A 25385-nucleotide genomic window follows, 5' to 3' on the forward strand; every position below is an offset into this window, starting at 1 on the left:
TGTGAGAATGTTTGAAGGATGGTGGATTGAGTTGAGGATTCTTGATAACGGTGATTGGAAAGCAAGTTTGTGGAAGAGACCGTTCTAGGTTCGGATGGTCCATTGCGGATCTCCAACTCATGCGGGGTCATGACTCATGCAGCCATGGAATCTGAAAGCATTCTGTTTATTGGCTAATTGGAAATGCAATATATAGCGGGAAGATAGGATCGGGCAGGAGATGGATATAGGGCTAGGGCTAGGGCATGACATGGACATAGGTAAAGGCTCCCACTCATTCACCGGTCTATCGTATGCATGGTTGTTAGTGATTCCCTCTGCAAATATATCCTTGTCTATAGTTCAAGTGTCGAACCTGACGAGTTGGTTCTTCTTCAGCGGGAGACGCTGGGTCTAGAAGTAAATTGGAAGCAGATCGGTTGTATGGAATCATGGTAGAAGGCTACCTTAAATGACTATAAAGTTGCGGCCAAAGGAAACCGTGTTTTAATGTCCTAGGGTCATTTAGGCTTAGGCAGTCTAATACGACTAACAAAGCAATCCAAGTCCTCAAAGCCCAATTGGAGTTATATCACCCCAAATATACCATGCAAGATAAGTACGGCCTCACCATACGTACACTTTCCTCGCGCATCAGAAGGTCCTTGCCAGTTGGAGCTCGGCCTTCTCAGCCGGGCCAAGCGATGTCAATCTATGTTGATCCAAAACGGTCAGAGGGGGGCGGGCTCGGGGCATTCTTGATAGTTTCGGGGCTTTTCAACGCCAAACGGTTCGCTTAAAGAAGGTCTTTGCATCGAATCTGGGGTTTGCCAGGAGATATTTTTGATTCTAGCCGTCCAACTCCGGACTTTTTCTTGGGTCTCATGGTTTGGCTCCCAAACGGCCTCAAACGTAGGAGCTTGTCATGGGAGGGTTGCACTGTCCTATGTACTTGTGCCCTGGTTGCAATTTGTAGTTAGTCATTATCAGACCCTGTAGGAGTCGCCGTGGGCCATGGCTTCCGTTGTGAGACGCTAAGCAGCAATCATTGCTGGTTCCTTGCAATATTGGCCGCAATACATTGCCCATTGCGATGGTTTGACACATGACTAGGACCTTAACTTACGAGATACACATTAAAGAGAAGGCAGCAGCCAGGATGAAGGTGACTCTGCCTGAGATACAGGGAAACAAAGCTTCTCCGCTGCCTTGCCTTTTATTCAGTGTAAATTGTCAATCCATTACCAGAAATGCAAGGCCTGACCAAGTGGATCGGCTGTGATAGTCACATTAACGATACGTTCATGGCAGACACCCTGAACAAGAAGAATATCATGGGTTTCAAAAAGCTCATAAACTACTTTGTCATATATAGAGGCCTCCAGATGCGCCTGCACTGCAGGTAGGTGTTTCCTAATCTTTTGAAAAGATAATATCCTGGAATCCAAAAAAAAAAAAAAAAAAAATCATTAATCGCTATGCTATGCGACATCGCCAGCCGTATCCCAACACCAAGAGAACGAAAACAAGGACACGACGAGGACGATGGGGATCAAACAAGACGAGCATCATCACCGTGCGAGATTCACGGCCCATACCGCTGCCCTCTTTCTTTTACTCCAGGAAATACATCGCTCATGTCAGACTCGGGATTTAACATGACTAAGATTAAACCGCCATAGCCAGTTAGAATCGTATTATCACGATGGTATCCGGCAATGATCTGTAAGTAGTTTAGCTTTATCAACAATCAATCATACTATAACTCTCTTCGGATCGACCTTGTGTAGATTTAAACTTATTCTTTGATCCTCGTTTATCCGAAGCTTGCCAAATCAGGCAAGGATAAAAAGCCCATCGTCCGCTTCTTATAACATGCATATGAATATTCAACTATATCCTCGATCTCACTCACTCCTACTTATAAACAAATTTGCACTACACTGGAACCCACAGCGGCGGCATCACTGAGAACATGTGCAAGCGCGGAGGGCTCATTGCGTCAAGAAAAGCTTGTACAAAGCCTAGCTGCTCCTCTGAAATCTGCAGCCAAACGTATTTATGGTTAATACTGGATATTCCCGCTGCAGCCATGCGTAGAGAACATATATATTTTGAAAGATTGAATGGTAGTCTTAGGAGTTCAGGTAAGCTCGGCCTTGGTCTTTCTCTCTGTCATTGCCTGTTTTCCACCCGACCTCCTGCGTCGTCTTTAAGATGCATCAGATGGGCTTTGAGTTCTCGGAGCTTTGGGGAATAGAGTTATAGCTTGACTTTGTTGTGCCTATGCCTCGTGACTCAAAGGTATATTAGAATATCATATCACTCTTATCTAATACATGATGCAAAGTAGATACGAGGACGAGTGTTTGTCATTTGGACAAAGAGTCATGGCGAGCTTCATAGCCAGAGAGCATATCTGGTATTGCAACTCTTCGAAGGGGAATATAGGCATCAAAGTTAACCCTACCAGAGCTATCCCAAGCCGTCTATGGACTGATCTGTGGATGCTTTCTAAGATTCTAGGGAATTGGCTAAGTGCAGAAGGTTGACACATTTAGGTAGTGCTTTGTTTGCTTATATCCTGATTCAGGCCATCGTAGGTATTTATTTGTCTCCTTAAAAATTCAATTTCATTGATTTACTTTTATCTTTATTTTTTATTTTTTGTCAAGTCTCCTTGACCAGCTTTACGGCAAGCAAATGCCCAATATATCGGCACTCGATCTGTGCCCTATCGCCGACTGTGATAGTTACCTAGGGCTAGGTGAAGGTGCAGTCAAAATATGATATGAAATGGCCGTATGATCGCAGCGTTCAAAAATGATGCTACAGCCACGGATAGCACGCAATACCAATCACCTTCTCAAGGAAACCATTACCGCATCCATGGGGTAAATGGTGTCAGACCTCGCCTGGTCAAACTACCACTGAAGCAAGCAGACAAGCGAGCAAGCAAGCACGCAATCGCCGAAGCCCGATCGCATCGTTGTATACTTCTTTTATCGCCGAAAGTATCACTACCTCCATACATACGCGATTGAGAGTACAGATGGTGCAAGAAGGGATGCGGAGAGACGTACATATATATGCTGTAAACTCTCCCTCTCTGGTGAGACCAGCCGGTCTTTCACCACATAGAGACTGATCAAGAGAGAAAATGGCACCCTCCATTGCTGAAGAGCAACCACATAAGGCCGACGTCGTCGTGCCTGTCAAGACTCCTCCTGCCACCACCGAGAAGCCCAAGATTCGCCGTATCATCGATGAAGAAGGCGGAACTACCACGGCCAGCGTACGTTCTATCATTCTCTTCTTTCTCTAGAATAACTCTAACTTTTCCAGTATCCCCACTACCTCCCGGTCTGGGATCACAGCGAGAAATACCCACCCTTGGAGCCCTTCACACACAGCGACCCCGGCCTGCGCGCAGACCCGTCCCTCCCTGACCTGCTGAAATCGGGCACGAGGATCCAAAAACTGACTCCTACAATTGGCTCTGAAGTCACAGGCGTGCAACTGTCGTCCCTTTCGGCTGCCGGAAAGGACCAGCTTGCGCTGCTTGTGGCGCAACGCAAAGTCGTGGCCTTTCGAGACCAGGATTTCGCCGACCTGCCTATCGCGGATGCTCTCAAGTTCGGCTCATACTTTGGCCGCCATCATATCCACCCGACTTCCGGTCAGCCTGAGGGGTACCCCGAGATCCATCTGGTGCACCGACACAGCAGCAAGGGCGAGCTGGACGCGTTCTTCGCGGACAGGAACAGTACGGTTGCATGGCACTCGGATGTCACGTACGAAGCGCAGCCGCCCGGCACAACCTTCCTCTATATCCTCGATACCCCCGAGGTAGGCGGGGACACAGCGTTCGTCGACCAAGTCGAGGCGTATCGGCGGCTCTCCCCAGCCATCAAAGAGAGACTGCATGGGCTCAAGGCCGTGCACAGCGGGTTCGAGCAGGCGGAGTTCAGCAGACAGCGTGGCGGTGTTGTTAGACGGGACCCTGTGAAGAATGAGCATCCGATCGTGCGGACGCACCCAGTGACGGGGGAGAAGGCGCTGTTCGTTAATGGGGGATGTAAGTCATCTTCACCAACTTGGCTTTTCGGTTATAGGTCTGAAAAAGGATCCTGCTGACGGATGTGCAGTCACTCGGAGCATTGTCGGCCTGAAGAAGGAAGAGAGCGATGCGTTGCTGGGCTTCCTGCTGAACCACGTTGGCCGGGGTATCGACTATCAGGCCCGGATCAAGTGGGCGCCAAGGACGGTCGTTGTTTGGGATGTAAGTATCCATTCAATATCCTCTCCCTGTAGATCTGATGCTGACGAGGGAAGAACCGCGTCACGGCACACTCTGCGATTGTCGACTGGACGACGGGAGAGCGTCGTCATTTGGCGCGTATCACCCCCCAGGCTGAGAGGCCTTATGAGACGCCATATGCTCCGGAATAGATGGCTTGATGTAGTAGTTGCAGTAGTAGTCCCCTCTAATTATACGCCTTTAGCTCTCGGAACGACATTGATTCTTATACTCATTACCTCGAGGTTTGAACGTACTTCTACCTCGCGGAATATTAGACAGATAATAGAATGGGATAGCTAGGTACCCCTGGGGCCGTGCCAACAGCATTCAAAGCTGCATGAGACGCGGCCAAGGAGGATCCAAGGAGATCTGTAAAGGAGCTGTAAAGAGAGCTGCAAAAACTCAATGGCAGGATATAACTATGGATAAGCGTCATATTGCTCCTCAAACATTTGTTTATATCGGTGGTAACATGTACAGCATTCTACCTACCACTGGGGTGAGCAGATAGTAAACAAGACTGACTCCCAATTTGTTTGTCCCAACTTCTCAAGCATAGCCCGCAAAAGAGCTGTGCGAGATCCGTTGGAGTGATGGGCTCGTGGCATGGCTTCGTCATTAAGAGTGTACGGCATCATAACTAGGCCGAGGTATGCCTGAGAAAATGGCTTGGTGTTTTGCTACAAAAGTCGGTCCAACCGGTACTCTGCATTCATATTCCTATATGGGTGAGTACGTTGAACTATAGGTCTTTCTTCTATATCGTAGCATGGTTTGAGCTGCCGCTTGTCAGGGTACATACGTACATGATCTTCCAGCTAGGTCGGTAGCCTTCTCTATCCCTCTCTCTGTTTTGGTTTATCCCTCTACCGCTCTTTGGTCACTGAATATAGGGTAATACAAAGGCTAAGTGCCTGAGCAGGTAGCCTCAACTGCACGCCAACCGATATTTACCCCGTTGCCAATATCTTCGCTTGCAGTCCACTTTTGCCCGCCATTATCTCCAGAACCCGGCACTGCATCAGGGAAAAGGTAGTCTATTATTTCTTCTAAAGGTCATAGCTGTTGTCCCTATTGAGATCTGCTGCAGTTACCGTACTGGAGATCAGCTCACCAACGCTTCAAAAGGCCATCAAGTTCAATACAACATCGATCGCCGCGAGGAACGTCACTAAAAGGGCCAAACCATCAAGGAAGGGGCTGAGTGCTCTCCAAGTATCACGTTCATGGATCAGCAAGTCAATGTTTCGGCCTTCCTACAAGGGTCAAGCACGCAGACTTAGTGCCCGACATAAACAAGACTATTGCATTTCGGTGGAATGATGAAAATACAGTTGAAGAATTAGAATTCCCTTATACGAACAAATTACACTCCGAATGGTGTGGTTAGCGCATCTGATGAAGTATCATACAGGGTACATTCAGATTCGAAGAGACTCGGTCATACACAAAAGCCATCCAACCGCATATCACCACATTCGCTCCCACGTCCGGCGTATAATATTCATCTGGGCCAGCTCTGCCTTGTGTTTCTCGTCCCAGGTGCCATCTTCCCAGATGCGACACTCCTCATCGATCTCTGCCTTACCCGTGTAGAGATCCGCCGTAGCAGGATCAACCCACTTGGTGCGTTTCAACACCTTCCAGAACACAAACATGACGACAAAAAACGCCAGTCCAAAGTACGAGGTGACGAAACCCTGAGCATTAAATGGCTTGAACACGGCATACCCGTTAAACAGCGCCGTGCTGAAACCGAGAATCACCGCCAAGATAGCCATGTATGGCTGGAACGGCGAGATCCAGGGCAAGTAGCTTTTGCGATCGATACCCTGGGCACGCAGGGCGCGGTACCAGCCAAGGAAGGTACAGGCCATGCTGGTGTAGGTGAGGACCAGCCCGATAGTGGTCAAGTCGACAAACCAGTAGAAGACGCTGATGGAGGCATTGTCGGCTACCAGGAAAGTGACGCACGACAGCAGCGTGACGACGATCACACAGTAAACGGGGACGCCGTCCTTGGTGCATTTGGTCAGGAACTTGGGCGCCTGGCCGTCGCGCGCGAGCGAATACAGCGTGCGGCTGGAGCTGTACAGGTAGGCGTTTCCGCAGGACCAGCCCGAGAACAGGATCAGCACGTTGATAAGATCGGGCAAGCCGGTGATGCCCAGGTTCTCGATACCGATCACCCACGGCGAAGCGGCAGACCCGGACGCGCCCGAGTCGATCGCAGACATGAGTCGCGAATCGTGGGAGTCGCAGATAATGCCGACACCGAGCACGCCGACGACATAGAAGCCGACGATGCGCCAGAAGGTCATTTTCACGACGCGCGGGATGGTGCGGCGTGGGTGCTGGATCTCTCCAGCGGCGAGCGCGGGTAAGTCTGGCCCAGCGATGGTGAAGGCCGCGTAGACCATGACCGAGAAAAAGCCAAGGAAGCGCCCGGTGGCGCCGTCTGTGTAGTATTCGTACATGACGCCGTCAGTCCAGTGGCGGAAGCCGTAGACGTCGCGTTTAGGGTTGCCGCCGACCATGGTGATGAAGGTGAGGAAGATGAGGCCGAGGAGGAGCAGGATTTTGGTCGAGGCCATAATGAATTCAGCTTCGCCGTAGTATTTGACGGCGACGAGGTTGAGCGCTAGGCAGATGACCATGGCCATGGCAACCCAGGCCGCTGGGTTAACGTCGATCTGCCAGTAGTCCATGATGAAGGCGACGGCGGAGTATTCGGTGCAGACAAGCATCAGCCCGGCGTAGAAGTAAACCCATCCCCTAGACGGATGTTATCAGAGCGTGTTCCTTGGACCCGGAAAGCAGAGGGACCTTACATGGCGAATCCAAACGCCGGGTCGACGTATCGCGCCGCCAGCTCAAAGATCGACCCTCGGATGGGCAGGTAGGCGCACATCTCGCCGACGCTGAGGTTGATGGGAAGGATGAACGCGATCCCCCAGATCAGATATCCTAGCAACAGCGAGAGGGGACCTGCATCGCGAAGATACGCGCCGATTCCCACAAACAAGCCGGTCCCAATGGAGCCACCAATAGCCATCAACTGCACATGGCGCGACGAAAGACCGCGCTTGGTCTGGGGAAACGGAACGATGGTACCGGCGTCTGTATCCTGGCGATCATCGAGGACTGCTTTCTTCTCCATGGCGAGTATATGCCCGTGAACAGAGAACTATGGACAATGAATGAGAACGCCACGATGCGAAAGCGCCGCACCGGCCGGGCGACGGCTGCAGTTATACTCCGCCGCTCCTCGCGATACAAAGTTACCGTCCGCCATCAGCGAACCATACCCCTGCCGATAACAAGCGCGATAAGGGGTGCCCAGGACTGGGGAAGAGACCACGCGATGCCGCAGCCTAAGTCAGACCGATGCTCAGTCGGGGTTCTGAGCTTGTTCCAGGCGATAAGAGCAGAGAAGCAGCACAGCCAACGGCGCTATTCCGAGCGTCAAGCCTAAAGGGGGAAGAGGTCGCGACGGGCGGAATGCCAAGTGATAAGCACGATGGTTGGAGACGGTCATCGAGTGATATGATGCATCATGAAAATGAGAGTGGAACAGATCATCTGGATGGTTTCAAACAGTGAAGAACATCCGGCTCACTCTGTATACAGAGTATACCTTTAGGGTTACATGATAAGCGCAATTCAGTTTACCAAACCAGTTTACTGAAGAGACGATTGCGCCTCACTACCGATGATCGCCTGTCCTTGATTCTAAAGTGCGGCCAATATATTTGCCATCACTATGCATTCAAAAACGGTCAAAACGAATACCTCTAGTCAAGTGTCAGACATCCTTCTGTCGAAGGGGGCTCGAGTGTATACGATTCGTTCAAGTAGCGATCAAGGCGTGAGTGAAGTGGCTCAACCAATGAATCATGGGAATCATTAGGAAGTCTGAACTGGTATACACAGCCCTATCTGCCAATTGATCCAATCGATCCAATTGATTTGCCAATTGATATGGGTAAGCTGACTAACTGATAGTAACGTTAGTTATGGCAGACTGTTCGGGAAACCGAAATAATTATTTTCCGCCAACGCCATAGATATGGTATTGGGTATAGTATATATAACTGGAATATTCACCAGAATGATAAAGTTGAAGAATCGTATTACTGTTAAGCCGTCCTAGAGTGCATGGCGTGATATATAATGTACTTGTTATGGAGGTTGACTTCTTAAGCTTGCCCAATATGGGTGACTTCTACAATCCCGATTGACTTACCAGATCTCAACAGCCACGTCCAACTAGTATGGAGACTAGTCACCGTCGACAGACAGTCGAGCTCACTGGTGGAAGCAGGACCATGATATACAGCGGAGCTACTTGCCGTCACAGGACGGGAACGCTTCCTCGAACGCGACTTCTATCTCCTGAACGTCTCCATCACCGTCCCTAGTCACCCATTAGCCCATTAGAACAGCCTCTGATTCAGCTTCTGACTCACAAAGGTTCTTGTTTAACTGGCTCCGCACTACGCGCGGATGGATGTTGATCGACTGCTCATGGTTTTATAGTTACCTTCGAACATCTGCCGTTTTGACATTGGAGTCGCATAAGCTCCCTTCCCTGTCGCGCTGGTGAATTGCATACTTCAGTAAAAGTTGTAGTAACGTGAACCTCATAGACCAGAGCGGCCTTTAGCTCCTCCAGGTACCCGGTAGGAAGCACCAACCGTTCTCTGAATTTATTCGGCACATAGTACAGTCCGTCGTTTGTCTATGAATCGTCATGTCTCTGCGCTCTGGGCAATGAAAGACTACCTCTTCCTTTACACTTGGCAGGTGGCAACGAACCTTTTATAGCCTTTCTGGAGCATACTCTTTGCATCATAGGAACCGAAGCCAGTTCTTGATTCGTCTGTCGGTGGGTACAGAAGATATCGAGGACATTATTGACGACTTGTCTGGAGCGTTCAACGCAATTCCACCAGATCTTCTTTCCACAATTGATGGGACAGATAATGGTGTAGGTCATTAGGAAAGTCTGTCCCAGCGGATTCATGTGTCACAGTATGTCTCCTTGGGGTGTAGCGCTGAACAAAGATTTACATACGAAGCGAGTGGCCTATTTATCTTGCCTAAATATTTCTCTCTTCTCCAGCAGCTTCTGCCACCCTACTCTCTATTAGACGTGTTGAACCACGGATTGAGCGGGTTTCGTGGGTCGGCTTTACAAGTTACTCTCTATTTTTATAGATATGTAGCCTTTACCTTTATCCTCCTATATCCTCCATGCAGCACTCCCCTCTACAGGTCAGGTTTATATTAGTAGCACTACTCCTAGTATACCAGAGATCTTCTTGGGTACTATATTTAAGCTAGATTTGGTAGGTGACATTCCTGCAAGAGTAAGTTATTTGTAGATGCCACAAACCACGCCCGCATACCAACCTACTGTGAAGTATTAATCTCCGCCAAAGCGGTCACACTGAGTTGAAATTCACCTACTATGTATTAGGGGCTTACTCCGTGCTACTTTCAATTAGGTTCCCCATGAGCTTACGGCACATAGGAGACAAGAGTGGCAAGTTGCAGGAATATACGTGTTGTCTGCGGTGTTTAGCCAAGAGCCGTCAGGGAGGGCGAACCTAGATGGAGAAGACAGGGATCGAGAACAGACAAGTCCAAGTTCTAACGAGTTACTCAAGTATATAAGGCTGCTTTCTCAAGGATCTATCATCCACTACACATGTCCCACCCACAGCTACTTAACACAGTGGCTTAATGAACCATTATTATTCGGGATAAGAGTAACAACAACCCAAAAGCAGGCATCATCAGACTAGTAGGTGGGATCACTGTTAATCTGCTCCTGGATCCTGCACAGCATTTTTATAAGCTGCAAGGAAAAGTCAGCCAGCTTCCCGGGGGGTTTCGACACTGACATCATGAATCTGACTATCTAGTTATCCAAAATGGCTATTCACCAGCAATCGCAGAATATGTCCAACTGTTTCACGCCACTGCAAGTGGTGCCGACTATGGCGCCGAACACACGTGAAGTGCTGGAGAATGGTGTTTTTTCGCGTCGAGCTGCTGGACCATCATCTCGAGGTACCCCAGTTTCGAGACTACCGCCATTACCACTGATACAGAGGGAGCTGAGCGCGGAGTCTTGGTTGAAACATCACCCATGCTGCTCTCACTATCTGAGATGGCACTGGTATGAGCACGAGCGTCGCGGTTAAAGTCGGCATGCCTTGGTTACGACTCCGGTCCGCATTGTGTCGTGAGACGGTAGACTGATCGCGATGGGCGAGCGAGGCTCAACGGCAACCTTCATACAAGAGGAACAAGCCGATAGGGAAAAGATCCGAATTTCTCAGTACTGTCCCTTCATCTTTGGCCGCAACTCTCTTTTGCCGTGCGCCAACAGGCTGTTTGTTTGCATGGAGTCCCGATCCTTAGCAGAGCTCATGTACCTTCGACTAAATTCTTCGATGCGAATAATATCTGGAGCAGGACGCCAGACTTGAAAACATAATGAGATGCTCTGTATTTCTCCACAAGGTACCTGATGAACGTGATTAGGACAGGCCCAGTTCCAGTTTTCTGGGAGGTCACTTACTCCTTATATAGCGTAGCACACTGGCGCTTTAGGCTCTTCGTCCTATCAAGGCGGTGATGTTCTTCTGATCGACCTTCTTTCTCGTGGGCTCTTGAAATATATCCAGAAACAAGACAACGCTCGCGGCGCTTCTTCAGGGTATCCCCACTGCACTGAGGACTTCTGCCATTGCCAGCGAATTGATTAAACCTCGACGGTAAGAGAGCAGCCATCCGCATATGGACGAAAAAAGTTGGAGGAGAAAAGGAACAGTTATCGGCTGCCTCATTAACTTGCAAACGGAATGGAGACATCTTCTGATGCTTGCCAGAGCTCTTGTGACCAGCAGTACTTGTGCTTAGTGAATTTGGCACTTCAAAGACTTCCAACACCCATTCACAATTATAGGCCTCATTCAATAGCAATAGGGCAACTCACATTGATTCTAGGAAATCAAGTCTGTATGGAACATATATATCGAAATACTACCGTCCAGCGGTCGGTCTTGGGTCATTCATAAATCCGTAAGTCATTGTCGTATCCACGTCTAGCAGAGGATCGTCGTCAAGACGTCTCCAGCACCTGTCGTCTCCGTAGCAGATCCGGTATCCTCGATCCTCGATCCTGATCCGCCTGGATCGAGTCCGTGATCGCATTCGCATTCGAATTCGCACTCGCACTCGCATTCGCCTTCGCCAGTCTCCAAGAGCCAATGATCCGCTTGACCCAGTCTTCCTCGCGTAAGAACCACAGGGTAAATGTGGCAAAGATGTATGCTGCCAGCGACAGGATGATGAATACTGTTGTAAATGAAGCTTGCGAAACGTGCGCGCTCTGTTTTGCATTGAAGAAGCGCATGCAGAAGAGGGACTGGCCTGGTTAGCAGGTGGTCTGGAATCGTTCAGGAGCCGACTCACGATCACCAGGCCTAGGGGCAGATAGAATGATGGGCCGGTCGATTCAAGCGAGTAGCACTTTTGCTTCTGCATATCTCCCTTCGACTCAGCCAGGATAGGTTCTCGCTGGTTTCTACTCGCCGCGGTCTCATTCTGATCTCTAGTTAGCAGTGCTCTCTTCACGCGCATGGCTGCTTACAACGTGAAAAGAATCCACTTTTGGGGATTCTTTTTCTTCTTCTCTGTAACGCCCTTTTACCTCTTCATAGTTCTCTTCTCCATAATTCTCCTCATAATTCTCTTCATAATTCTCCTCATAATCCCCTTTATATTTCCCTTCATAATTCTGTTCACAACTCCCTTCATATTCCAACCCCGGAGCAGGCAGAATCTCTCCCTGCGCAAAGTCGGCATACTCACCCCAATCGCTGCCCTCTTCCCAGCCGCCCGTCTCGAGCTCCTGGGCAAAGACGAGATGTGTAGGCGCCGGTTTCCGAACATATGTCTCGGTGAGAACGTCCAGGTACTTGTTCTGCTCTGCCAGCTGCGTGCGGATATCGTTAAGCGCCGCGATGATCTCCTTAATCTGGTCGCACAGCACGTTTTTCTCCTCCCACCGACCCTCGGTTTCGCGTTGAGCTCGCGATGGCTCGGAGCCATTGAGGTGCGACATATTGAACTGATGGTTCGGTAAAGAGGAGGGAATTGACTGGGAGAATTGGGGTGAACGAAAGTTACACCGCACATTCTTCCCCTCACCCTCACGGCCGGACTAACAACAATTCTGCCCTAGTGCCCTAAGTGGCATTCCTCAGGCGCACTCCACACGTAACGGTGAAATTCGCACGCAGTGCTATGGCTGTAAAGACGAGGACTGTGTGCCGGCCTACCTGTATAGCAGTCTTAGGAATATTTCACTCTGTAATCTAGAATCAACTGCTGGATATACCAGCAGTTCTCTGGGGCCATTATTGAGTGTTTCCCGCACTGACCAGCAAGACTCCACTGTACTTTTCCATTCTTAGGAATTGCTTTTTCCCGGTTTCTCTGTGCTCCACTCGGTTCTCGGATTCCTCCGTGTAGAGCAGGAGCAATTCCAGTCTGATCTTGTATGAAGAAAGCGGAATACCTTGGTGGCAGGCGGGATACCTCTATTTACAACTAGCAGCCAGCGACCAATCAATTCATGCATCAGCAGCCTGCATATATATCGTATATTCTCAGGGACAGCGAGAGTTGGAGCAGTGGAGGCGCCAATATGTGGAGAATGAGAGCGTGCACGGGCCTTGAATGCATAGCCATGCAGTTCCAATATATATTTATGTAGTATATATTTATGTTTTTGTACATTTGTCCATTGACTTACGTCATATACTTCGAGTTTATATTTTTATTTTAATATCGATTCTTGTACGGCCCAATCTTCCTATACGCTGGTAGGCCTGACTCCTGCCAAGGTAGACAGTGATCAAAAGACCAGTTACATCCAGCGCATATATAGCAACGAGGGCTGTTATGGGTTACTCGTACGAGGTAACCCTCTTTCCCTATTTCAACTCACTCACTGGATATTTCCTTTCTCTTCCTTAGCAAACCCTTCTTGTATATACGGCAGTATATAGCTTAGAACAAGCATATTACCCCCTTACATTAGGGTTTGCTCACTCTTAACGGGACGGACTGGATTGGAAGTAGTAAGGTGACCTACTACGTACGAGATGGAAGGACAGGAAAATATTATTGCCACTCTATGGCGAGAGTTACATCAGTTACGCACACACGTTATTGAACAGAGTGCAGAGCTCCAACAGTTACGGGCTTAGCTAGCTGCCCCTGCTGCAACATCTGCCCATACCCTAGCTTCGCGCCCCCGTCCGATGCATCCTGATGTCAGAGCGTTCAATGGAGAAAACGCCATGACTATCTTGCTTTCAAGATCAACCTCCGTACGAAGTTTATAGTTGATGGAAACTGCTATCCTGACAGTGCTGCGAAGGCCTTTAGTCGCCTAGATGGGAAGGCCAGCCGACGAATGCTGCCTTGGATGGAAGCCAACCAACCCCCAATCACGTACGAAGGCTTTATGGAGACAACGGATAAAGCATACCTGGATGCAGACCGACAGCGGAGAGCACTTGTACGAATGAACACCATGCGCCAGAACAACAGAGACCTGGATGAGTTCCTGGACGAGTTCAACGAAGCCCTATTATGCAGGTGGCATAGATTGGCATGATGACCAGAAGAAGTCTCTCCTGGAAACGGCTATCAGCCTGCCACTCCTTCAAGCCATGGTGGGAGAGAACAAGCTGACTCGTACGACGGCTATTGCAACCAATTACGTCGAGTCAACCGTGACTTACAACGTGCGAAGCGAATGACAAGGGCACGTACGAGCCGCAATTATCAACCTTCGCCTGCTCGAATCACCACTGATGGGCCTATGGATTGAGAGCCTACTGTTGCTACCGTCCAACAACGCCCCTGAGCTACTAGCAACCAGCCGGCGAGCTCAATTTGTCTCCAACTCCAAGCTCCAAAGACGTCGTGAGGAAGGAACATGCCTCAGCTGCGGAAGTGAGGGACACCTCGTCCGAGCATGTGATCTATTGCCTCCCTTACGCCCACGTCCGACAGTGACTGCTGCACAGATGGGTGACAACATTTGAGAGGAGCCAGAAGAATCAGAAAACGTTGATGCACAAGATAACCTCCTATTCCGAGGACGGAGATGGGTCCTCCACAACGAGCCATTGCGTACGGCCTGATCCAGACGGGCCACGACTCTACTCTGACCGGCCACTCCGGACGAGAACAGACCTATCTGGTCGTGAGCCGAGCCTACTTCTGGCTGAATATGTCCAAAGATTTGCGCCAATTCATACGGAACTGCGACGCCTGTGGACGAGCAAAAACATGGAAAGAGCCAAAGACAGGACTTCTCAAGCCACTACCAATCCCAGAACGCCCATGGCAACATATTAAATTGGACTTTATTACTGACCTGCCAAGTAGCAATGGCTGTACAGTGATTCTAGTTCTGACTGACTGGTTAACAAAAAGAAGTTATTCTTGAATCCATGGCCAAAACAACTTCCCAAGATAACAGCCTTTCATCTCCAGACAGACGGAGCCACTGAACAGATGAATCTATCTCCGCTTGTACGTTTGCTATAAACCAGGAAGACTGGGATAAGCTTATCCCTATTGCAGAATTGGCTAAAAATGCCCGTACAAGTTCTGCTATTGGGGTGTCTCCTTTTTCTAACTCATGGCTACGACCTCTCACTATTCAATTTTACTGAGAACCTGCCAGAACAATCTGCTAATCAGAGCCCTATCTAGATTGGAGAGAACATTGCTCGTATGATTAAAGAAGCCATGGACTGTACACAAGCATCTCTAGCTTATGCACAACAGGAAGCTGAAAGTCAGGCAAACAAAAAAAGAGCCCGAGCACCAACCTACAAGCTTGGTGACAAAGTATGGCTGAATCTCCGGAATATTCGTACGGAGAGACCCTGCAACAAACTGGACTGGAAAAATGCAAAATATAGAGTCACAAAGCTGATAGGCATCCAGTTGAATACCCCACCAGGAATACACCCAGTATTCCACGTTGATCTCGTACGACTTGCAAATAACGACCATCTCCCCTCGCAAATACAGGACGACTCTCAACTACCGCCGATCTTAGTGGATGATGAGGAAGAGTACTATGTCCACTCCGTACTAGACAAACGGTGGAAGAAGATAGGAAGAGGAGACCGCTGGGAGTACCTGCTTAAATAGACTGGATGGGCTAACCCTACATGGGAGCCAGCCCATGCGCTGGAAGAAACTAAGGCCGTACAAGACTATGAATTACAACAAGAACAATAGAAAGAAGACCAGCCCGACACAGAGCCCACGAAGAGAAGAACAAACACTGGCAGAACCAGATCGTACGCACAAGATCAGTCCTCTAGCTCCTCAATTGGAGCACGTGGGAGCTCCGCAACACTGAGCGGCACGTACTTGGGCTCACGATCTGCATAAAAGTCACAACGAGCCCCGCCATCCTTCCATTTGCAACCAGCACAAGCACCATTCCAATAGCCTGGGATTCGTACATGCTCCCCAAAGACAGAGCGAGTGTTCATAGAGCAAGGCTCGCGAGTCTTGATACCACGTGAAGCAATCAAAATGGCATTGACGTACGATGGCCGCGCAGTGCGGACCTAGCCATGGTCAGTCTGGACTGGTAAGGGTGAGCAGTCTGGACGAACTGGGGGTAAGCCTACCTGCTTCACCGTGAGAGCGCCAACACGAACAACGAACTCGTACGAAGGAAATCGCCACACCTCTCTCTGCACATTGTTGTGGCAGAGATAAAACAGAGCCCGGTTACCCTTGGCAGTGAGACGGACTACAGCGTAAGAATGACCAGTCTGCTCATCCTGGAAACCAGACACAGGGATGGTGAACTTGTTGAGAAACTGGCCAGCAGTCCCTTGTATTGTTGGGTCATATGGGCGGCGAAGGAGAGCATTATCTGCGTTGGGGTCAGGGTTATTGGCAGCTCCCGATGACATGTTGCCTAATTAGAGATAGCAAAGGGCAGTGAGGTAGAGACAAGGAATGGTAAGCTGGGAAGGATATGGAGAAGAGCTTGGGAGAGCTGGCAGAAGTTGGGGATAGATGGAGGAATTTTCAGATTGGAAATATTATATCTTGGCATTGACTGCTGGCTCCACAGATGCGTCCCGTACGATACATGAAGATCAACAACTCGACACCACGTCCGCATCAAACCTCTTTGCCTCGGACGATACAGCGTACCACGGAGGACGAGCCTTCTCCGGGGGGAAATCTACTGTTATGGGTTACTCGTACGAGGTAACCCTCTTCTCGGGACTCGGCCAACAAAGGCCTCGTACAAGCGGATACTCGCTTAGCAGGTTCCCTACCCCTTTACACTTAAGAGTATGGCCTAGGGGAAAAAATACAAGTCAAAAATATACTATAAAATAGGAAAAAAAATAAGGAAAAATAAAAAGGTACGGGATGAACCTCTAAGGGGGGTAATATTGATTGGCCGAGTCTTGAGAAGAGGGTTACCTCGTACGAGTAACCCATAACAACTTGCATCCGCGAGTACAAGAAGGGCAGGGGCCATATTAGACTCGAGAGGCCTTATACTGTCCTGCATATTATAGCTTCACCGTCAGTGACCCCATTCCCCCCTCCACCCAGCTCCCCTCCTCTCCTGGAAGCTGCACCCAGCCCTTCGTCCCAGCTGGCGTGTCCCAAGTGACAGTCGCTCTCTTGCCCTGAACCCTAAACGCAGCCTTGAACTTGCCCAGCCCCGTCGTGAACCCAGCCTGCGCTTCCTCAAAGCCCTGGATGCCAAAACTCGCCGGCCTGAGGCTCCACTCGCTGCCTTTGGGCTTCGTGATCTTCAGTCCGACCGCGTATTCGGTCAACGTCGAGGTCGGACCGCTGCTCCATCCGTGCGCATGAGACACGTACCGCGGATCGTTCCTGTACCCTCTGTCGCCACGGTACCCCCAGCTTCCGTCCACAAGGTACCCCTCCGGCACGGTCGACTGCGTTCCGTTGGGATGAGCGAGGTACCACCCCCAGAGCATGCGGATCAGCTCGATGGCGCGGTCCGCATGGCCTGAGGCGAAATGCCCTTCTAGCTCGATTGACGAGATAAACGGGGAGATGTTGTTAGGCAATTCGGGCACCTCTGGGCCGATGGGGGTCCAGTTTGATTCGAGGTAGGAGGAAACGCGGGCCGCCTCGGCCAGGTTGAAGCTGGAGCTGCAGTTGAGAGGCGACTGAGAAAAGAACGAAAAGGCGAGGGCCATGCTGTTTGCGTCTTGCGGATAGAGAGTCGAGTTGGGGCTGTCTCTGAAGGCGCCGACGGCGGAGTCGTAAAGGTGCGTTACTATGGCGCTGCGGAGGGTGCTGGCCAGATCGGTGTAATTCTCTGGATTGTCTCCTGCATAAGGAGCGAGGAATGCGGCTGTCGTGAGGGATCGGTAAAGACTGCGTCTCTATTAGTGGGATGCTACTGGGACGAGAGCAGGACAACGTACAGCATGTTCGCAGAGCTGGCGAGAGTACCGTAGTTCCAGCGACCCCAGTCTGCAGTCTGGGTGGCATTCATGATTCCAAGGGGAGTGATTTTGGCCAGACTGTAGTCCAGCGCCTTGACGTATTTCTGCCAGATGCCAGCCAGGAAGTCATAGTCCTCCGTGAAGAGGAAGTAATTGTACGTTCCGATAATCGTCCACAGGTGGTACGCTGCAAAAGATGTCCTAATCAGTAATCTGGACAATAATCATCTCTGCAGCTCCACCACGGTCTGCTACTGCAAGGCGAAAATATGGGGGAAGAACGTACTGTCACTGTCGGCCCTCAAGTACGGCGGCCCGGCTTTTGGCAACAGCCCGCTCGGTGTCTGATTATCCCAGATAGCGAGTAGCGCATTCTTCGTACTCTCGGTATCCCCAGTACTGACGGACGCACTGGGCACTGCAACGCCCATATCGCCGATCCATACCCAGCGGTCACGCTTCGCCCCATCAAGCAAGAGGGTCTCGCCCGGCCCGCAGACGGCGTTGTTATTCCAGCCTGTGGCTGAGCTGACGGAGACGCGGCACGTTGTGCGCGGTACGGAGTTGGTCTGGAGGGTGTAGGCGCCTGCGTACCAGGCCTTGTTGAGCACAGGATCCGACGAGTGGAAGTAGCCCTGGTATGCGCGCAGGTTGGACCAGGTGGGCTGAAAAGCTAGCTCGAGGGTGATGCTCTGGATCGTCAGACTCGCATTTGAGCTGGAGCTCGATGGTATGAACAGGGCCAGATAGCGAAATCCGCCACGGAGCTGGGAGTCGGGCATGGTGTACGAGCCCTCTCCCTCCGTGAGGAGGGTAGCCAAGGCTCCATCTGCTCCAGTACCACCATTGGAGTTGTCAGACGTGCGCCCGATGTAATCCTTTGCCTCTGTGAAGGCCAGTCCTAGCGTCGTATTCGGTACAGACGACGAATAGTCAATCGTGACGATCCCGCCGACTTCAAGACCGAAGTCGAAGACGAGCCCTGCGTCCTCGGTGGTAATGGATGGATGAGAATCAGAAGTGTAGTCAGAGATGTATGTGCCGTCTGGGAGGGAAAGGATAGACTTTGGCTGGATGAGTCTTGAACCCGGCGCGAAGTTGTTGGAGTCCCAGGGGCCTGGAAATGAGGGCTTCGACGGGCCAGTGCAGGAAGTGTTTCGCCAGCATGAGGCCGAGGCAACGGCCCCGGTTGCCAGTGCTAGCAAGGGCAGGCTGATCATGCTAGAGTTGTTGGATGGCTGGGCAGATACAAGCGAAGGGAAGTGACTTAGTTATGTCGATTTTGGATCACAGTATGCGATCATGGGCTGGGATCCGCCATTCATGGCTTCTAATTGTCCGTCTTGACCCTGCTTTGACTCCGCTTCTACTAATCGGCTTTCTGAGAGGAAGCCTTGGAGCTCTGCAGGACCAGGTCGGTCGATCTTCCCCCGAGAAGATCTGCAGTCGGCTACTCGGCGAGAACCACGGACGCCGAGGAATGCGGGGTAAAAAAAAGAGTGTCAGAATAGCGTATGACGATATATGCATAAAGAATGTGAAGAAGAAATTAGTCGAAGATTGCAATGGCGAAGTTGTGAACTCTATACCGGAACGTTGATAGGCAGTTAGGGTTAACGCACTAGAACGCTATGGGAGACATACATCCTTTTGGGTATATGTTGCCCAAGGCTAAACAGTCCCGGCCTATTACAATCCAGACAAGAGATATTTCGTGCTTGACTCTAATGTCCCAAGGAAGTAATGCTAGCACTCCCCCGTCGCACTGCCCCCCTCGCAAACCGCCCCGGTACACACAAACCCTCTCGGATTCTTCACATTTCCACAAAGATACTCCTCTGCCTTCGTCCCATTCGCAAACTCAAGATCAACCCCGAACACCCCAATATTCGTACAGGGCGCCACGGCACTGCACTGGAAGCTCGTGACCCGCTCGGACTTTGTTGTCCCATGCAGGTTTGCAACCGTGATGTCCCGAATCTGGAACTGCGAGTTCGTACAGTTGCCTTCGCCGGGCGCTCCGCTGAACCGTGTGCATTGCGAGATTGCGACTGCAGAGCCGCGAAGGGAGGTTGTATCCAGGTCTTTGAAAAGCATGTTCGACGCATCTGAGGTGTTGGTTAGCGGGATTGAGGGGTGGTGTATATTCATCAGGGAGAAGTCTTACAGCCGAGGCCGCCGCCGCCGCCGTTAGGCGGGTATCCGTTCTGGTCGTCAGTCCAAGTTTTGAAGTAAACCTGTGTTTTGTCAGGGAGATCCAGAAAAATGCAGCGGTGAGTAGGTAGCCTACAGCATGAAGTGTGTTCTCGTAAACGATATTCTCGACCTTGACCCTCTCAACAGTTTCAAACTGGTCCTTCAGCTGGCCAATACTGCCGATCGCCACGCCGAGACCATTGTAGAAGTGCGAGTTCGTCAATGTGATGTCGGTGCTGTTCGCCTTAAACGAGATGCTGTCGTCCCCATTGTAAACGGTCAGGTTATTGAAGCTGATATGCGAGGAGCGGATCGTGTCCGCACCATCGGTGTTAGCTAGAGGGTTAGTTCTACTCTGCTATCCACAAGAAGTCCAACTTACAGCTGTCAACTCGATTCCCTGTATTGTTCACAAGGATACTGTCGAACTCGACATGGTGGGAGTATATGATTGCCAGCGTCCTGTCCGCCACAATCATTAGCCTGAGCTTCGATGACCGGGGTCTTACACACATACCACATCTGACTCCGAAGGAAATTGACCCCTTTAACCACAGAATTCGTTAACTCGCTCAGCGTCAAGGCAATCGGCCTTCCCGGATAATTTGACGTGTTCTCCTGCTGCGAGATCCATTCGTACCAGTAGTCACCGTTGCCGTCGAGCGTGCCAATCCCATGCCCATCGATGCGGACATTATCGCCGCCCAGGATCCACGCTGTGGACTGATTCTGGTATCCGACTTCGAGGGAATTGTTGAGCCAGTACTGGATGTCGGTGCTCCACTGCAATACTGTGATCAGAAAAAAAGAAAAGAAAGAAAAGAGTATGCTTAGTGGCATACGGCGGATTGACGCACCAGGAGATTTCCGCGCAAGTCAATGTCCACATCCTGCAGCCAAGAAATATTCATGACTGAGTTGACGTAGTAGGTCGTTGGCTTAAAGACGACCTTGCCGCCGCGGCCGCAGCGCTCGAACGCTGAAATGATAGCAGGAGCGTCATCGGTTTCGTTCGTGCCCGAGGCCGGGACAACGCAGGTTCTGGAGGGCAGTCTGCCTGCGGACGCGCAGGTGAAGGCTGTGAGGATGGCAAGTATCCGAAATAGGTACATAATGCTTCTTGCTGTAGGATTTAGGCTGGCTTGCCAAACGAGCATGAAGCGGCGTCATCGTGGGGATTCTGAGCATAAGTAGGATCAGCTGTTGAAGCGGCTGAATTGCTTCAGGATCTATTACTAGTATTGATGTACTATCACCAACCTGAAGATAATTTTGTACATAATTATCGCACGAATGGGCTACTTCTCTCTGTGTCGACGTATTGATGATACTGAGCTTTAGGTGGAGAGATCAGCACAGTCCCTGATTCCTGACGTTGCGGGGAAATGCGGGGGTTCTGTACACATTTCCCCGAGCTTCGGGAGAATAGACAGCGAGGGATTAAAAGCAATATCACATCCAAGCCGCAGTATAAACTGCACCATCTGGGATGCTTAACCAAGCTTCGGAGAGAGGCCCTCTGTTTAACCTGGAAGCATACAGTTCTACCGAAAATATGCCGGCCGAGATTGATATTTATTTTTATTTTTATTTTTTTTTTCTTGTGAAGTGCCAGTTCATGGAGCTGGATTGGTTCGAGCTTAGGGCTAGAATTAATCGAGATGGAAGTAGTAGGAGCATATCCAAGTGTTCAATGGTGAATCCCAGCCCGGCTGGGTCTTTACAGAGTTGCATCAGATAATCTTATTGTCGGACAGATGGCGTCAGGATGGCTAGCAGCGGCTAACAGCCATCAAAGCTTCGGTTCGTCTCGAGAGCTGGGCGTGTATCTGGCTTAAGAGACCGCAGTTGAGTGAGGCAGTCGCCTCTAAAGCCCATGCCACCAAGCGAACTGCTCCCGTCATAGCTCAGCCGTCTCTGGTGTGGGCACTCGGGTGAAAATGGCCCATTAGGCGATCCAGCACCAAAATGTCACCGAGTGAGTCATTTTAATGGCCCGATGTCACATTAGCAAGCTTTGCAGGTCTGCGGAAGACATATATATGCTTAACTCCGAGTCTCGGCCTTCTCCTGATCTGCCCTTACTTCGAGCCTTAGTCCGAGCCTCGGGTTTATCTGCCTGAACGGACCATGGCTGATATCAATACTCCACCAGATCACAAAAAGACTCGTCAGTACACCAGAAATATGTTGTCCCACAGTTTGCCCTTCGGCTATGGCGGGCTTCGGACTTCCCTTCAGTATGCTGCGGAGATAACGTCTCATCTCTGCCCCTCGCGTCGTCGGCGTCGCCGTTGTCGGTGATAGCGCTGCCTTGGGTGGGAGATCTTCTATAAGGATAAAGTCTGGCCTCATGAGATACGACAACTTGATCTCTGTAACTCCAGCAGATCGCCTGTATGACAACCGCCAACATGTCAGAAAACCAGACCCCAGCCCGCCCTCCGAAATCCGTAAGACTCTCCCCATTGATTTCTGTCCGAAGACGTTTTGTTTGGGACTCCTAACAGCAACAGAGAGAAGAAGGCCGCGAACGCAAATTGCTGCACTGGATCTACAGCCAGCCGAACCTCGACCTCATCCGCGGCAGCCCCCAGAAAGTTATCGACCTGATCGATGAGTTCTCGGAGACCTACCATTTCATGACTGTCGGTCAAGAGAAGGGCCCTATCGTCACCGAGCTCATTGACAAGCACAAGCCCAAAAAGATGATCGAGCTCGGCTGCTACATCGGGTACTCGGCCATTCTGTTCGGCGACGCAGTGCGTCGCAATGGAGGGACCCGCTACTACAGCCTCGAGCTCAACCCAGAGTTTGCGGCCATTGCCAATATGCTTGTTGAACTTGCGGGGCTGCGTGACTTTGTGCGCGTCCTCGTTGGACGGAGTGATGTACTCCTAAACCAACTGTTCAAGAGCGGAGAAGTCGAGCACGTCGAGCTGCTGTTCATCGACCACTATAAACCGGCGTATACGCTAGATCTGAAGCTGTGCGAGCAGCTGGGTAAGATCGTCCCTGGTGTTTCGATCATTGCCGCCGATAATGTAATCCGACCTGGGAACCCGCCGTATCTCGAGTATGTCAGGAGCTCGGTGGAGAGGAAGCGCGAGGAGGCGGCGAAAGGACCGTCCAAGGCCTATACGACGGACGGGTTCGAGGAGATCACGGTAAGGAGTTTCATGGGGCTTGACAGCGTGCCGGAGTTTGAAATCGTCGGGAATCCGAATCTGGTGTATGAGAGCGAGTTGAAGCAGCCTGAGGGGTGTCCGGTGAGTCACACGGTGCCGTGATGATGATCTCCTTACTAATTGTGTAGGATGCAATTGAAGTGACGCGATGTGTCGGGATACAGAAATAGCCAAAAGAAGAGAGAAGATCGGGCCAGTGCCGCCCGGGGCACCAGTCGCCGCAATTCTGCCCCGCCAGAGCCAGAGTTGCCGTCGCCAGGACCTTCCTTGGAGTTCCCCCACACCAGTAGAGAGGTGTCTTGCTTAGCAATCTGAATTTCTCTGAAGCGATCGCATGTCCTTATATAAACTGTCAATATCTTAACTTCAACCCTATAATCATATTCTATAATTCATTCTCGCCCTGCCTAACCTCCTCATCAGTATACATTACCCCGCGATGGCCTCCAAAACGTGGAACGTCGGAATCGTTGGCTACGGCTTCAGTGCGAAAATATTTCACATCCCCTTCGTCCAGGAAAATCCCCAATTCAAGCTGTATGCTGTTGTCCAGCGGACCCCAAAGCCTGACGATGACGCCGAAAAGGACCACCCCGGGATCAAATCCTACCGCAGCGCTGAGGACCTCGTCCAGGATGCGGGGGTCGATGTAGTCGTTATCACCACTGCCCCAGACTCACACCACTATCTGGCCAAGTTGGCACTGGAGAACGGAAAGCACGGTGAGTCCTCTTACAGTCCGATGTCGACTTTGTGTCACTTTCTGTCAACTTTGCGTCAGGGTCTGTTAACGTTCCGACTAATTGGCTACAGTCATCTGCGAGAAACCGTTTACCCCAACCTACAAAGAAGCCGCTGAGCTCGTCGATATCTCCAAGAAGCAGAACAAGTTCCTCGCCGTATACCAGAGTACGCAATCACCGGTTCTATAGACCCCGCGATAGACCGCTAACAAAAGCAGACCGCCGCTGGGACGCCGACTTCGTCACCCTCTCCAAGCTCGTAAAAACCGGCCAGCTCGGCCGCGTCGTCGAATTTGAAACCCACTTCGACCGCCACCGCCCTGAAGAACCCGCTCCTACCGTTTCGAAATGGAAGAACAAGGTTGTACCCGGTGGCAGCGCGATCCACGATCTTGGCTCTCACCTGCTCGATCAGGCGCTGTATCTGCTCGGCAAGCCGGAGCGGGTGACGGGGTTCGTGGGCTCGCAGCGCGAGGTCAATACCTCCGGCTTTCAGGACTCGTTCACAGTTCTGCTGCACTATAAGAGCGGGACGCTGGTGACGGCGAAGGCGGGCGTTGTGAGTCCGGAGGAAGAGCAGTTGAGGTTCTGGGTTAGGGGAGATAAGGGCAGTTTCAAGAAGGTTAGTCACTTTTCCTCACTATGTCCAGCTTTTTGATCATGTGATGCTGACGGGTGCAGTTCCACCTCGACTGTCAAGAGGATCAACTCAAGGCTGGTATGAGGCCGGGCGATAGCGGATACGGCAGAGAGCCGAGCGAGAGATACGGTACGTCCTCCGCCAACGCCCGATGGGGTTTCCATCTTGACCAACACTGACGTCCGTCTTATAGGAACCCTGACCACCATCAAGGACGGCAAGCCCGTCCGCGAGGTCACTCCTACAGTCGAACCCCCTACCTATTCAGAATACTACAGGAAGATTGCCCGCGCTCTGGCCGGCGAGGGCGAGCTGCCTGCTAGCGGAGAGGAGGCGGCTGAGGTTATCCGGCTGATTGAATTGGCGCAGGAGAGTTCCAAGCAGGGCAAGACACTGGACTTCTAAACTCGTGAGGGGTTTAGAGGTCCGTGAGGGGAGATGCTGAATGCGGAGGCCGACCCGGAATATACTCGGGCTTGGGTCGGATGTCACTGCCGGTTTCAGGGTATTATGTCACCTCGTACTACTGTACACAGAGAGTCTAGACTCAGACGTTGCCCGATAGGCCGTCTTGAGTACTCAAGAGTACATGTAACGGCTCTGGTAAACTACAAAAAGAGATCATATTTTTATTTTTAAACGTCTCGTTAACGGCCCAAAGGCTGCCGGCGGGTGATGCACAAATACCAAGCCATGATCTCATCGTAAATTACGTACAATGATCCTCGGCACGAAACACGCTAAGCCCACCCCGGAATTTCT

General features: G+C 50.9%; 10 protein-coding genes across 10 annotated transcripts, besides 1 other annotated feature; 4 read left to right on the forward strand and 6 right to left on the reverse strand.

The window, feature by feature from the left end:
* Window positions 1–25385: part of a sequence feature (contig 1.35 1..84073(1)) that runs on past both edges of the window.
* On the forward strand, window positions 3140–4431 carry ANIA_02200 (TauD/TfdA dioxygenase family protein; the record flags this gene model as incomplete). Its single annotated transcript, XM_654712.1, has 4 exons — window positions 3140–3274; window positions 3325–4057; window positions 4095–4261; window positions 4315–4431. 4 exons carry the CDS (start codon window positions 3140–3142, stop codon window positions 4429–4431), a joined length of 1152 nt encoding a protein of 383 aa, XP_659804.1.
* ANIA_02201 (putative proline permease) lies at window positions 5752–7442 on the reverse strand (the record flags this gene model as incomplete). The annotated part of the gene is made up of 2 exons (XM_654713.1): window positions 5752–7057; window positions 7114–7442. 2 exons carry the CDS (start codon window positions 7440–7442, stop codon window positions 5752–5754), a joined length of 1635 nt encoding a protein of 544 aa, XP_659805.1.
* ANIA_02202 (uncharacterized protein) lies at window positions 8671–9281 on the reverse strand (the record flags this gene model as incomplete). Its single annotated transcript, XM_654714.1, has 4 exons — window positions 8671–8699; window positions 8752–8803; window positions 8898–9023; window positions 9126–9281. The coding sequence occupies 4 exons, from the start codon at window positions 9279–9281 to the stop codon at window positions 8671–8673; spliced, it is 363 nt and encodes a 120-aa protein (XP_659806.1).
* On the forward strand, window positions 10222–10931 carry ANIA_02203 (uncharacterized protein; the record flags this gene model as incomplete). The annotated part of the gene is made up of 2 exons (XM_654715.1): window positions 10222–10469; window positions 10817–10931. 2 exons carry the CDS (start codon window positions 10222–10224, stop codon window positions 10929–10931), a joined length of 363 nt encoding a protein of 120 aa, XP_659807.1.
* ANIA_02204 (uncharacterized protein) lies at window positions 11418–12422 on the reverse strand (the record flags this gene model as incomplete). Its single annotated transcript, XM_654716.1, has 3 exons — window positions 11418–11687; window positions 11771–11902; window positions 11949–12422. The coding sequence occupies 3 exons, from the start codon at window positions 12420–12422 to the stop codon at window positions 11418–11420; spliced, it is 876 nt and encodes a 291-aa protein (XP_659808.1).
* ANIA_02205 (DUF3716 domain-containing protein) lies at window positions 15524–16400 on the reverse strand. The gene is made up of 2 exons (XM_654717.2): window positions 16033–16400; window positions 15524–15969 (listed from the first exon to the last, which is right to left on the reverse strand). Exons 1-2 carry the CDS (start codon window positions 16321–16323, stop codon window positions 15706–15708), a joined length of 555 nt encoding a protein of 184 aa, XP_659809.1. The 5' UTR covers window positions 16324–16400; the 3' UTR covers window positions 15524–15705.
* ANIA_10277 (putative alpha-L-rhamnosidase B) lies at window positions 16942–19076 on the reverse strand (the record flags this gene model as incomplete). Its single annotated transcript, XM_050612985.1, has 3 exons — window positions 16942–17785; window positions 17836–18043; window positions 18143–19076. 3 exons carry the CDS (start codon window positions 19074–19076, stop codon window positions 16942–16944), a joined length of 1986 nt encoding a protein of 661 aa, XP_050468830.1.
* ANIA_10274 (putative exo-polygalacturonase) lies at window positions 19603–21164 on the reverse strand (the record flags this gene model as incomplete). The annotated part of the gene is made up of 6 exons (XM_654718.2): window positions 19603–19964; window positions 20024–20093; window positions 20147–20388; window positions 20435–20514; window positions 20570–20835; window positions 20910–21164. The coding sequence occupies 6 exons, from the start codon at window positions 21162–21164 to the stop codon at window positions 19603–19605; spliced, it is 1275 nt and encodes a 424-aa protein (XP_659810.2).
* ANIA_02207 (O-methyltransferase) lies at window positions 22467–23410 on the forward strand (the record flags this gene model as incomplete). The annotated part of the gene is made up of 3 exons (XM_654719.1): window positions 22467–22505; window positions 22563–23321; window positions 23369–23410. 3 exons carry the CDS (start codon window positions 22467–22469, stop codon window positions 23408–23410), a joined length of 840 nt encoding a protein of 279 aa, XP_659811.1.
* ANIA_02208 (putative NAD binding Rossmann fold oxidoreductase) lies at window positions 23652–25028 on the forward strand (the record flags this gene model as incomplete). Its single annotated transcript, XM_654720.2, has 5 exons — window positions 23652–23962; window positions 24054–24149; window positions 24202–24605; window positions 24665–24752; window positions 24817–25028. Exons 1-5 carry the CDS (start codon window positions 23680–23682, stop codon window positions 25026–25028), a joined length of 1083 nt encoding a protein of 360 aa, XP_659812.1. The 5' UTR covers window positions 23652–23679.

Source organism: Aspergillus nidulans, chromosome VII (genome assembly GCF_000011425.1).
Source record: "Aspergillus nidulans FGSC A4 chromosome VII".
Lineage (NCBI taxonomy): Eukaryota > Fungi > Ascomycota > Eurotiomycetes > Eurotiales > Aspergillaceae > Aspergillus > Aspergillus nidulans.